The sequence below is a fragment of the Lepidothrix coronata genome, unplaced genomic scaffold (genome assembly GCF_001604755.1).
Source record: "Lepidothrix coronata isolate B3197 unplaced genomic scaffold, Lepidothrix_coronata-1.0 Scaffold215, whole genome shotgun sequence".
In the NCBI taxonomy this organism is placed as follows: domain Eukaryota; kingdom Metazoa; phylum Chordata; class Aves; order Passeriformes; family Pipridae; genus Lepidothrix; species Lepidothrix coronata.
The window spans coordinates 1,223,322-1,236,126 of record NW_016690395.1 but is presented as its reverse complement, the minus strand read 5'-3'; the positions used below and the strand labels follow the sequence as shown (position 1 = coordinate 1,236,126).

At 44.9% G+C, this 12,805-nt stretch overlaps 1 protein-coding gene across 5 annotated transcripts in view; it reads left to right on the top strand.

The window, feature by feature from the left end:
- Positions 1–249: 249 nt before the first annotated feature.
- Positions 250–12,805, top strand: part of LEF1 (lymphoid enhancer binding factor 1) — a 70,420-nt gene continuing 57,864 nt past the window's right edge. For 4 of the 5 annotated variants that reach the window (XM_017833520.1, XM_017833521.1, XM_017833518.1 and 1 more), the window contains exons 1-3: positions 250–462; positions 1,346–1,409; positions 2,878–3,011. In XM_017833520.1, the coding sequence (XP_017689009.1) occupies positions 253–462; positions 1,346–1,409; positions 2,878–3,011 (408 nt within the window). In that variant the 5' untranslated portion in view covers positions 250–252. The remainder of the gene's footprint in view (positions 463–1,345; positions 1,410–2,877; positions 3,012–12,805) is intronic. The other variant, XM_017833523.1, reaches the window with a different exon arrangement.

Sequence of the window (12,805 nt, the reverse complement as noted above, 5' to 3'; positions counted from 1 at the left end):
TCGCCGCGGGGTCTGTGCCGTGCGGGAGCCGGGGTACCTCGGCCCCGAGGGGGCGGGCGGACAGGCGGGGGTCTCCAGCTGCCGAGAGCAACCCCGAGGAGTTCACGGGATTTTTCCTTCTCTCCTCCTTCTTCTCCTCTCTCCTCCTCCTCCTCCTCCTCCGCCCTCCTCCTCCTCCTCCCCCCGCTGCTCCTCCCGCTCCCCTTCCCGCGGCGGGCCGGCGGCCGCAGCAGACGCCGCGCTGCCGTGAGGATGCCGCAGCTGCCGGGGGCCGGGGGCGGTGGGGGGGACCCGGAGCTCTGCGCCACCGACGAGATGATCCCCTTCAAGGACGAGGGGGACCCCCAGAAGGAGAAGATCTTCGCAGAGATCAGCCACCCCGAGGAGGAGGGCGACCTGGCCGACATCAAGTCCTCCCTCGTCAACGAGTCCGAGATCGCCCCCGGCGCCAATGGGCACGAGGTGCGCGGCCGCGGGGGCTCCGCGGGGCAGCGCGGAGCGGAGGGTCGCGGGATGCCGGCGGGCTCCGGCTCCCGCCGCGAGGGAGGGGGGGGAGCTTCGGCGGGGCACTGAGGAAAATCGTGTTTCCCCAAATTTGCCCTAAAAAAAAAGGAAATAATCCCATCCCGACTCCCATCTCTATAGGTGCGGCGAGCATAGCCGGTCGCTCTCCGCGCCCGAGATTGGGCTGGAGGGGGTGGCCCCTTCCGCGCTTCGACCCGGGACGAGAAAGTTGCCGCGAGTCCCCCGACGGTGCGGTGGTATTAAACCTCAAGCAGCCATGAAATTTCTTCAGTAAAATCAGCGGGGTCGGAGCATTAGCCGTAAACTCTTTAAGGGATTTGCATAAAACTGTTTGGGAAGAAATTCCCGACGCTAAAACAACTTCAGGGCGAGCGGGAAACCTGCCTTTTTAAAAATTTTGCTTAATTTTAATATTTTTTCACTTTTTTTTCCCTAAAGATATGGTATGGAGGACAACCTGATTTTCATTATTATTATTATTATTATTATTTTGGTATCTTTTTACCAAGAGCGTTTTGACCTCCAAAGCTCCAAATATTTTCCAGAAATTAGCCCCTTTCATTAAATGCAGGGTGCTTCTGATAGAAGGGCTTCGCAAAGCCCCATAGTTATTCACGTTGTCATAAAACGATCGTTTACACAAACATTTCTGGTACAGTTGCCTTCCAAGAGACTTAAGAGGAAAAAGAGAGATGTTTATCTCATGCTCTAACTTTTTTCTTGCTTCAAGAAGCTGTAGTGCTGTGATCGATAAATGAGCATCCATACAATGACTTTTCTTCTTTTTCTTCATTTCTGACGGTGGATTCCTTGCGGTCAGGTTTCCAGACAGACTCAAGCACAGGATTCCTACCATGATAAAGGCAGAGAGCACCCCGAGGAAGGTGAGAAGCACGCAGTCCTGACAGGCAATATTAGTCTTATTAGTCCCTCTGTGATCATCCACACAGTCCTTACACTGCAACTTGGTTTCTTATGGGAAACATAAATTTACTACCTTTTGGGGAAGAGGGATGCCAGAGTGCTTTCAAAGTACATTTAAAAATGAGATGAACATGTAGCACGTTTATCTTGAGTGACCAAATGGTATTTCAGTTGTTCAGAAACCGATAAGTAGGCCAAATGGATCTTCACTGAAGAACTATTTTTAGGATATCAGCTTAAACCTATCTATCTCTTCACTCATACAGCGCAGAGTTGTGTTCAGAAAATCTTCTTTTTTCCCCATAACCAAAGTCTGTCACTTAAATCTCCTCTTCCATATCTAAGCATGGACAGACCTCTTGCTTTTTTTAATGTACCAGCTGGTTAATTTTAATTGAGGAGGACAGAGGAAATAGCAGAATTCATTGAATATCACTTACGAAGCTGGACACGCGTTCAAAGAATGTGTGCTGTGAAGGATGGGAGATTATGTTTAAAATTAAATACTTATTATCACAAGCTAAACCAAATCATAAATTCCATGTGAAGACAGATACAGTTCAGTCCTGGTGCTTTCCAGGACTCTGTGGCAATCTTCCTCCAAATTTGTCATTAAACAGCCTAAAAGCAATGATGTCCATGCTCACAGCATTTTGGCAGTGAGAGGTGCTCGGCTCTGGATAGTTTTCTTTTCAGCCCTGCATCTCCTTAAAACCTCACTTTTAAATAGTATCATTGTGAACGGGCATATAGATGGGAGACCTATTCATCCCCATTTTCAGGACCTGGACTCAAATACTTTATTTTCCTACCACATAGCCTCCCTCTCTTGGCTTCCCTCTTGACTGTAGTGCCATGTGCATTCAACAGCCCCCCTCCCAAATTGTTCGGATCTCCTTCCAAGCCAGCCTCTGCCCTTTATTTGTTCCCAGTGAGCGTAGCCAGAATGAATTGTTTGCTGCAGAGTGGCTCAGTAAGAGAAGGAAATTATTACATCTAGTTATCACCGCCCTATCCTCCCTTTCCTAACAATGATGTTGGAAACCCATACTGGCAATATTTCTAAATCCACAAATCCTAGAGGCATGTACAAAATCGGGGGAAACTGCTCTTTGAGAAATGTGATGTCATTGCTGATGTTTCTACCTTGATTTGAATGGAAACTAGCAAAATAATTTGGTTCCTCTGAGGCTGTTCTGTATTATAAACTCCTCACTGAGAGTACTTGCTCCTTTAAGAATTAACTCTTCCTAAAAAAATGTTATTACAAATTGCTTCGGACTGCTCTCTGTCAGCAATAATTTCCATGAGTAAGGAAACATTTGCATGCAGAACATTTTTATATATACACAGTACCTGTTTAAGTGCTCTAACTCACAAGAAATGCATACGTGGGGAATAATGTAATCATTGTTTCGTCTTCCGTAGGAAAGCATCCAGACAGTGGCTTATACAGCAAGGGACCATCATACTCTGGTTATTCTGGGTATATCATGATGCCAAATATGAATAACGACCCATACATGCCTAATGGATCTCTGTCGCCACCCATCCCCAGAACAGTGAGTTATCTCTTCCAACGACTGTTTTTGGCAAGCTGGGTTTCCTCCTGTTTGGTCTGCAGAGTCTGTTCATGATGGGGTTTCTTGGGTAGCTTCAGTTACGGTGAAGGTTGAGCTTCTGCTGTTCAGAACCTCTGTCCAGTGAAGTTTGAGAGCTCTTAGAGGTGTTGGTCATGATGACGGTGGAAAAGCTGAGATTAATATATATGAACAGGACTGGAGGCTTTCTTGGGGGGTAGACCTGGTTTACGACTGTAGGATAATGTGTGGCGGAATGATGTAAATGCCGTCTTTGTAGTGACTGGGACAGATATGAATTTTCTGGCTTTAGCTTTTCATTTGTTGCGGAAAATCAAGGAAGCGGAACTGCTAAAGTTGCATGTCAGAAAGATGAGAAGATTGGATTTTTTTTTTTTTACCTTCAGATGTGGCATTACTCTCTGCTGATTGATATTTGTTTCTGCCGTCAGTTGGTCTGCGTGAAGGCTTTATCTATCTGGCAGCATTGCTTTGAAACATACTCTATATCTTCAGCCACAAATTGTGAAATGGTCGTTTAGGAATTAATATCAACCATGATGCAGTAGTTACAGCTTTCCTTTACATTGTGGCGGGCACTGATTCTTCCAGGTTGGTCCCTCTGTTTCCATTGGTGTAGATGCATGTTTGATAGATTTTAATGTACTTTTAATTTTGGACAGTCAATTCCCATTTATTTTTGTAAACCTCTTGGTATACATATGAAACAGTGGAGCGGCAATGTTAAAATGAGCTGTGGAAATTATATTAGCACAATCTGAGTGGAGTGGAAAAAAATTTGCTTGTAGGCATCCTGCTGAAAAAAATGCCACTGCTGTTGTGTGTTCTGTGATATAAGAACTTGGATACTGTTATTTCCCTCTGATAAAGCAGTTTTCCCTCTTACTGGCTCTTCGATTTTTACTTGGAGGTCTCTGTCAAATAACTGGCATTGTTTTGCTCTCCAGTATTCCTGATTTTTATTCAGGGTTGTGGCATTTGACTTCAAAAACAAAAAAGAAGGGGGCCTGATCTGTATTGGTAATTTCACAGTAGTAAAACATGTTAAATTAGTGTATGTTTGGAGTCGGAATGACAAGGTACTTTGGCACTGGGAATAACATGGATCTGCCCTTTTTGTATGTCACTGCATTTGAAAGGTGCAAAAACTCATGCAGTATGTTGCTTTCTATAGCTCTGAGGTTTTTTGTGTATAAATTCCAGTTCAGAGGCCTACAGCCATTTAGGGTGAAGCGTGATGACCATGGTCTGTTGTTATTTGTTGTTGTAAATGCTGTTCTGCAAACAACTTCGGTTGTATTGTGGGGCAAAGGATGCAGGTTTTCAAGAGGGCATTGAGACTCAAACCTGCCCTTTTGAGGACCGGGAAACTTTTTTTTACCCCCTCTTTCCTGTGTTACCTTCCTAAGAAAGTCCCGAGTGCTGGTGTATAGCTTTGAACAACAAAGTCCAATTTAATTATTCACTGAGGATTTTCTCCACATATGTGTGCTGTGGGGCTGCCGTTCTTTACTGATCTGGCATTAATGCTCTCAGAATGTCATCTTGCAGAGGCTCTGGTCTCAGGTACTTGAGGAACTATCCTTTGTGGGTACATTGGAGGGGAGAAAGTGGGGGAAATGCATCTTCTTTCTAAGTGTAAAGCTGCCTGCTGAACATCTGAGGGGCTAATTTAGTTCGGTGCTGCTCTTGCATGTCAGAGCAGCACTACTATTTCAGTAAAATAGTGCTGTTGCAGGGCTGCAATGTTGACATAAACCTGGAGTTCTTTCAGTTTAACCACAAGGCTACACGCTTGAGTTATTAAATAATTTTTTTGTTTAATTGAACTATAATCTTTGTTAGTCTCCTAGCTGACAGTTGAGTTTTAATGCGTGCAAGATCAAAACGCCGCATCCAGGAGATGACATGCTCACTCGCTCCATGGCTTACCACAGCTCCAGCACCACGGTGCTGCTCACCTTTGTTGGGGTCCAACCGCTGCCCTGAAGGTTTGCTCTGACTCCCCTTCTCAGGGCAACGTGCCGGGGCTGGGGGGGGGTGGCAAAGAGCAGCTGAGATCATCAAGCACTGGAAGTGGAGGTCTCCCCTGGGGTGTCAGTCCCCAGCCATTTGTGCATGGTGTGTACCTGCGCCCTGCTATTTGCATGACAAAGACGCTTCTTGTTGATGCATCTGTTGCCTGGAGGTGTTAGCCGGGATTAAAAAGCTGCCCCGGGGCGCTGAATCTTTTTTCGCCTTGGAAGGACCTGCTGCCTTCAAACCACCCCAGGGGATGCATCCCTGGGGAATGTAATCCAGACACAGGACGAGGACCATCTATGATGAGGGAGAGCAAAGCTTTCTTGGAAGGGGAAAAAAGTTACTTTCATCAGCACATGTAGGGGGACGAAAAAAGCCTTTTTTAAAAAAAGAAAAGGCAAATGCTTTACAAGCCTGCTTTGTAAAATTAAAAGTACGAATCTATAGGCAAACACAACTTCTCTAATAAACCATAGAAGAAGGAAACTGAAGTGTAATTTCAGTGCAGCTTTTGGAAGGAAGAGAGTGTATGACAAGGATTTAGAATCTTCCAAAGCCTGCCAGAGTGGTCTTGTCTTCCCCATTCTCCCCCTCCCTTTTTTTAAAAATTTCTATTTTTCTGACAACTGATTTACTTCTTGCAAGTCGTATTTGTAGGAGCAGGAGAGCATTAATTACAAGTTCAGGTACAAGCCTCATGCCTCTGTATTCTTATCAGATAGAGGGGTAGGTGGAAAAGCAAAGCAGTTGGTTTGGGTGGCTGCAGGAGAAGTGGCATGTGATGGTACTAAAACCACAGTAACACCTGGTGAATGTGCATCCTGTGTGCTCGAGATATCTTCTGGTGGTTTCTCAGCATTGCGGGGGTACTGAAGATGGGAGGTGGAGACAGCTGTTTGTTTTCTAACGCGTGAGTTTTTTCTTACTCTTTGGTTAACAAGACTAGTTTTGGGGTGGCAAACCTTTCTCGTCTGTTTGATGGGAATGTGGGAACAAAGGAGGTGACTGAAGGAGAATCATTTCTCTGTGTTGTAAATTCATCCAGAAAATAATTTTGTCTTTGTTTCTCCCTCATTCCCCATGAATTAAACTTCCTAAGGAAAGACAGAGGATTTCTACAACCTCTCTTTTGCCTGTTCTTATATGTTCTTGGGGGTCTGGCTCAACTGTCTCTTTGTAGCTGCTGGATGTGTTAAATAGGTTGGAGGATACTATAAACATCTTATGGCAACTTGCAAAACACAGCATATCTGTTTGAAAATGATGAGGAATTCTGCTGAGAGAGTTTGAATGCTAGGAACAGCTCAGGACCTCCCCAGCCCGTATTTTGGATATTCCATGTGTGCTTCTGCATGGCAGGAGGTACGGAGTTAGTTCCCATCTTGAAGAGCTAACATCCCAGGAGAAATTGTGAGAATAATGTGGTCAGAAGGAAGAATGAGGGTAGAAATAGCAAAAATGAGTGGCTATGGAGCCTCAGTAAGAGGGTTTTGTTTCCCTAGCTACATCTTGCTGTCCCTCTGAAAGCTGGCTGATTCACTCACTTGTGGGGAATTTTTGGGATCCCAAGGGGGAATATATGGGAGCTGCAGAAAGATACAAACCTGTTTTTTCATTATATTGCCTTTTCATGGGAGTTCTCTTCTTCTGACTATGCAATTATAGGGAATTGCTGGGAGCTGTGGTCAGCTGAAACCTCCGTGGCCCAACATGAAATGGGGTTTCACAGCACCGATGTTGGGGCTCAGCTCCTGCTCCTGTATCAGCCATCAGAAAGCTTTGCACTAATTCCCAAGTTGGCATCAGAGCAGCATGCCCTGGAGCCCTTAGGCAGCTGTGGTCCTGTCACAGATCTCTTCCCGCCACAACCTCAGACCTGTGCCTAAGGAAATGGGTTGCACGGGCAGCTGAGGGGCTTGACAAGCCAGAGCTCACCCAGGACTGGAGCTGTGCAGCTTCACCGTGCACGGTGCATGTCTTTTCTCAATGTTGAATGTTGTCAGTTGAATGATGTCAAATTAGCTCCTTAAATAGCTTTGAAATCAGGCGCAGAGGAGCACAAAGCTTCATGACTCTGTGGAAGCAGAACTTGATGGGGTTTACTACAGTTTGCCCAGAGAGGAATTTTAACACTATCTTCTGAGGAGCTCAGTGAGTTGCACCAAATGCCAGTACCAGGGAAGAATAGGAATCTGCTCAGTGCTAATAGAGGGATCTCACTGCTGCAAACACGTCTCTCAGCTGCTCTGACTCAAACATCACAGCTGATCAGTCTAAGATACGAATCTGTGAAACACAAACCCAAGCTGTGAATGGTTGTGGGCTGAGTTTTGGTGGTGCTTTCTTTCTCCCACTTAATGAAATGAATCCTCCATTTGGAAAAGGGGGCAGAAGTTACCGCAGTGCCTCTAGGTTGTCCTTGTCTGAAGCTTGATCTGGTTGCTCATGATAAGATGGCATTATCCAAATAGAGTCTTAGGTATGTAATTCATCATTACTGTGGTCTTTGGCACATACCAGTGAAGAAAACACCCCTTCTGCTTTTGCTGCCTTCTTGATTGATGCAATTAGCAAATCTATCTAACTGTGAATGGGCAAGGGGAAAAGAAAACGTTCTCCTGGTGTCTCAGTGCAGGGGCAAGAATTGTATGTGTGTGGCTTCAGCGGAGGCATTATCAAAAACTCCACCCATAACAAATCATCAAAGCTGAAGCTTTTGTATAGCAATATGTGTGTATGCTTATGTCCTAAATATCCTTTTTTCTATATATCTAGGAGTTAATTCAATATAAACTTTAAATGGTAGAGCTGCTACTTACTTTTTAAAGTGGTTTAAAAGCAAAATGTCATTCTTGTCTCTTCTCCAACTTAATCCCAGCCCAGAAAAAATGTTAATAAGAATAGCTTGTTATGGGCTGCAAGTGCCAAGGAGGATATGGCTCAAGAAGAAAGCCTGAAGCTCCACAGGTTCAGGCATCAAAAGAGGAAAAGACTTTTTCCAGATAGTTGCTGTGCTGCATGGCTGCAGGCATTGAAAAGCCTGGGTACCGCAGGCCTGGCTTCTCTTGAGTACTTAACTTCTGTTTATAGTTAGGGAAAACGCCTCCTGATATGGGAAGGAAATAACCCACACAAAAGCAATTTAATGCTGCAGTGATGTTTCTGAAGTCTTATTAGAGGCATGTGCTTTTTTTTTCTCAGTAGCAAAACACTGTACCTCTCAAGAAGACAAACATACAAGAGTCCTTCTTGATTCGGACACTGAAGATTTTGCAGCCTGCGGTCTATGTGTTGTGTGTCCTGCTGTGATCTCCTGTGCTGCTCTCATGTGGATGGACAGTGATCCAGCATGTGGCTGGTTCAAGGGAAATGCTGCTGTGAGCTGGGCAGTCTGTGCGTCTTGACCTGCTGGAATCAGGCTGTCATCAATGCGTGTCCTCCCCACTGCTGCAGGGAAGCCATGTGCTGTGATACTCCAGTTGTGCGTAAATGGCTCCCAGACACCCCAAACTGCTTCTGTCCTGGCTAACAGGCATTTATCTCTAAGCTGGTTTTGACCATAAGGCGTATTTGGCATCACAACTGTTCTCATCTGGCTATTGGGTTTGGTCCCTTTCTGCAGGACACTGGTGGCAGGCGGCACAGCTGCTTGGCTTTGGGGATTAGTGTCTCTGTTGCTCTGGCCCTTCATAAGCACTAGATTCACTTAAGAAAATTACATTCAGAATAACTTAATCTAGCAACCCAGTGGCTTCTATTTGAGACTTGGGTCTTGTGGATATGTTTATTTAGTTTGGGTTTCCCACTTCAAAGGAATCTGTCCTCTCAGCAAGAAAGTGATTGAGCACTTAAATAAAAATGTATTCATTGAATCTTTGGGATTGAGCTAAAAGTGCAGTAGGGAGTTAACACATGCACCAACTGTGCTAATCAGTCAGGGATTGCCTGTTCTCCTTAAGGGGAAGAAAAGTGATCTGAACTGCCTGAGGAAAGGTGGCTGGCCTTCCCGTGGCTTCTGGTGGTGGTGTTACTTGCTGGTGCTTCAATTTGAGAAGAAGGACCTAGAATATTTTTGTCTGTTATCTTCAAAGTTACCAAATCCCTTGTGTAGAAGAGCATTTTCATGGAGCTGAAAGGTTGACTCAACGATTGTTTATTTTCTTTGAATGGCTGTGGATATAGGTAAGGTTGATGCATAAAATCGATAATGTGAGCTGAGTCAGCAAAAATTACGAGTGTAAAGTTACAAGGCTGTGACTGAAGATTTATCAAATGGGCAGTTTAACTTAAAAAATAAGTGTACTGCTGTCACCCGCTGTGACACATAAACCAGAGAATTGCTTTGGCTAGGAGTTATTAGGCAAGCCAGAAAGCAGCTAATTCCACAAGCGTCTGTCTATCTAAGCACTTTCAGTATTCTAACTCTGTGCTTCAAACAGTGCAGCACAAGTCAGCAGGCAGGTCTGCTTCACCCAGGCCAGGACAGGGGGAAACAGTCTCTTGGGAGCATGTGATATCATGCACATGTTTGCCATGAGGTACCTTCTGACAATACTGGTGCTTCAAATGAACGGGGGTGCACATCTGCGTGTGCTCCTGGAACGAGGCAGCCCTAGTAATGCTGCGTCGGCAAAGAACAGGAGAAAGATGTTTGTGTGACCTTTTTTTTCCCCTTCCTTTTCCTTTCTTTCTTCAGACTTTAAAGTAGTTTGAAACAGGCTGTTTCTGTGCATCCAGTGCAATGCCAGGCACTGCGCATACTTGACAGCCCTGCTCTGAGAAACCTGGACATTGTGGGAGCTGCAACAAACCCCACAGTGACAGCAAAAGGAGTGAGATTTCACAGAACTGAAAGGCACGATGCTGAAATCCCATGGATCCTGATGGCAGCTCAGCTTCCCCCTTAGCTGACTTGGATAGAGGTCTGGATGGGGCTGCAGTCATTATCAAAGAAAACCAGTCCGGAAATTGTTTGATTCTTCATGTATGTTCAAAAATAGGGAAAGGGAACATGAGACTTTTGTTGGGCAGTTTTGTTGGCTCAGAGGTGGACAGCGATGAGCTCTAAAATGCTACTCCTGTAGGCTCTGTATTTCGGGGTTGGCGTCCTAGTGACACTGGCTTCTCAGAGCCAACACTCTGTCTCTGTAACTGATCACTTAGCTGTGCTATATGGCTCTATTTCTTCAATTTTCTGCATTTTTCTATATTCAAAACTGCCTCAGAGACTTATCTTTGTGACCGTCTGTTGTCTCTCCACAGTTTTGGCATATCTTCTTGCCTTGATCTTTCTTCATCCCTATCAAATCTTGCATTGGCAAGCTTTGTCTAGCATAAAAAAAGTACAATATGGAGGTGAGGATTAAAGGTGTCAGCACATGCCAAGCGCAGACTGCTCTCTGGGAGAAGGCTTTTTGCCTGCCGATGTGCTAAAATGCAGATAAACTGTGTCCAGTGATGCAAATGTGTTTACTTTGCTAAAATGCCACAATCCAGTGATTTGTTGAGGATCTCTAGTTTCTGAAGTTTGGGTGGTGCTGTATCAGGTTTAGGAAGCCTCAGTCACAAATTGGTGATTGTGTTTTTGCTTGCACTTTATTCCCTACCCCCCATCCTGTACTTCCTTCATTGCAATTTTGTATCATTCCCATGTGCCCCCACAGTGAGCAAGGTTCCCGTCACTCTTAAAACACTGTGGTGCATCTTCCCAAATTAATTTTTACAAAGTGGCTTTGTTCTCACATCCGTGCCCTCTCCTCAGTAGAGGGTTTGTGCAGCTTGTTTCATGGTGTGGCACTCCTTGTGGTCTGGTTGACAGCTCTTGTTTACAGGAAAGTTTGGGTGAAACGGGAGAATAGCTGGTCTTGACCCAGTGCAGGGATCCCTCCAAACTGGGGGAGACTCTGATTTGTCCCCTCAATGCCTGCACGTGGATTAGCCCCTGAGAAGTGTAAAAATTGTCCCTGTGTTCACATAAAGGTCCTCAAATACAAACGTACACACAGGTTCAGCCTCTTGGGGAGTTTTTGGGAGTGGGGCAGGGGAGAGCAGGTGGGTGAAGGTCAGGTGTGGGAGCTCAGAGCAGTGGGGCAGGCTGTGGTAGGCCTGGGTCCCCTCCAGCCTGCTGGAGATCAACATGGAAAGAGAAGTGAGCTCACCCAACTGGCACTGGGGAGAGCTTTTGAGGATATTGAGGAAATAAGCCATACAGGGAACGTACTAAAATACATTTTGAAAAACATAAGCAATTAAAATAATTTACCTCGAAGAATGTCCCTTGTTTCGCTGCCCTCTGACACTACCTGGGCTGTATTTTGGTCTGTTTTTTACTGCTCAATTGCCTCCCGCCTGCAACTGAAATTCAACGTAGTTTTTAAGTTTGAACCGAGCATGTCGGATTTGGAAAATTTGTTCCTCAAAACCTTCTCTCTCACACATTATTTCATGTCTTAAATACCCCTGCTATAGGGAGAAAAGGAAGTTGTGCCGGATTTAAAGGAAAAAAAGAAATAAAACTTTAAAAAGCTTAGCTCTTAAGTGTGTGGATTTTTCAGCTTTTGTTGAGACTTTTTTTTCGTATCTCAATTATTTTGAGGATATTTCTAAGATAATAGTGCAGAGATCCTGTTTTAGATGTAAATCTTCAGAAGGAAGGCTTGTACTGGGAGAACATGAGAAAACGCTAATTTATTAGGCAACTCCCCAGACAGTTTGACAGCACTGTTGCAAACACTTTTTTTTTATAACTGGCAACTATAATCTTCTTATCAGAGTGACCTGTAAAAGGATGACTTCATACTTAGTAATAAGGAAATATTAAGGGACTGTAGGAGAGCTGGTCAAAACACTATTTTGCTTGAAACATTTTTTAGTTCAAGGGCTCTTCCAAAACAACGTGTTAGGATGCTTTCCCTCCTTCTTTGAAACTTTAAATCCTTCCTTTTATTTCCTTTTCTTTCCAGGGATATACGAGTAAATGAGAGTAGTACAGGCTAATGGGGCAGAACAATAAATATTCTGTTGGGAAATGTGGCTTAATCAAAGCCAGTTCAGAACCCCTGCGTTTGGGGCACAAGCAGACTTATTAGGAGAAATAGATCTCAGAGGTAGGTTTGTGAAGCTTATCTTCCAGCCCTGGCTCCAGGACTGCACGTAAATACAGCTGAATAGTTAAACAGTTGTGCTCATTGCACAAAAAATGCCCTCCTCTATTAGATGAGTCTTTCTGGCCAATGTCTAGTGTACAGATTATTTTTTCTGGTTCAGCCAACAGAAGAGCCTACAGGTGAGTCTTGTGTTTATTTCTGGAGGTAATGTGTCACAGCTCAGGAGCCTGTAGGTCAGAAGTCAGCTGTGGGCTGATGTTGGCCTTTCTTGTGTTACCTGCATCTACTCTCCTCTCCTGGGTTCCCCGAGGAGGGGATGGCTGGTTAAGCCAGTGGCTGAGATTTGAGCCTAGGAGGTTAAGCCAGGACTGGGAGAAATGCCTGTGGTATCATAAGTGCCGCTGGTAAGTTATAGCTGTTTCGGGGGTGGAGCAAAAGTTTGTGCCTGCACAATTAAGCATGAAATAGGTAAATTCTGTGTATAATTGCCCAACCTAGAGTCTAGCATGAGGACGTGACCCGTGGAAATCGCAGCACGTTAAGTGGCTGCCGGCAGATTCCTGGGAGGTATCCCTGGTGTCCACGCTGGCATGGTGTGTGTCTGCATGTGTCATCTGCCTCCCCCCA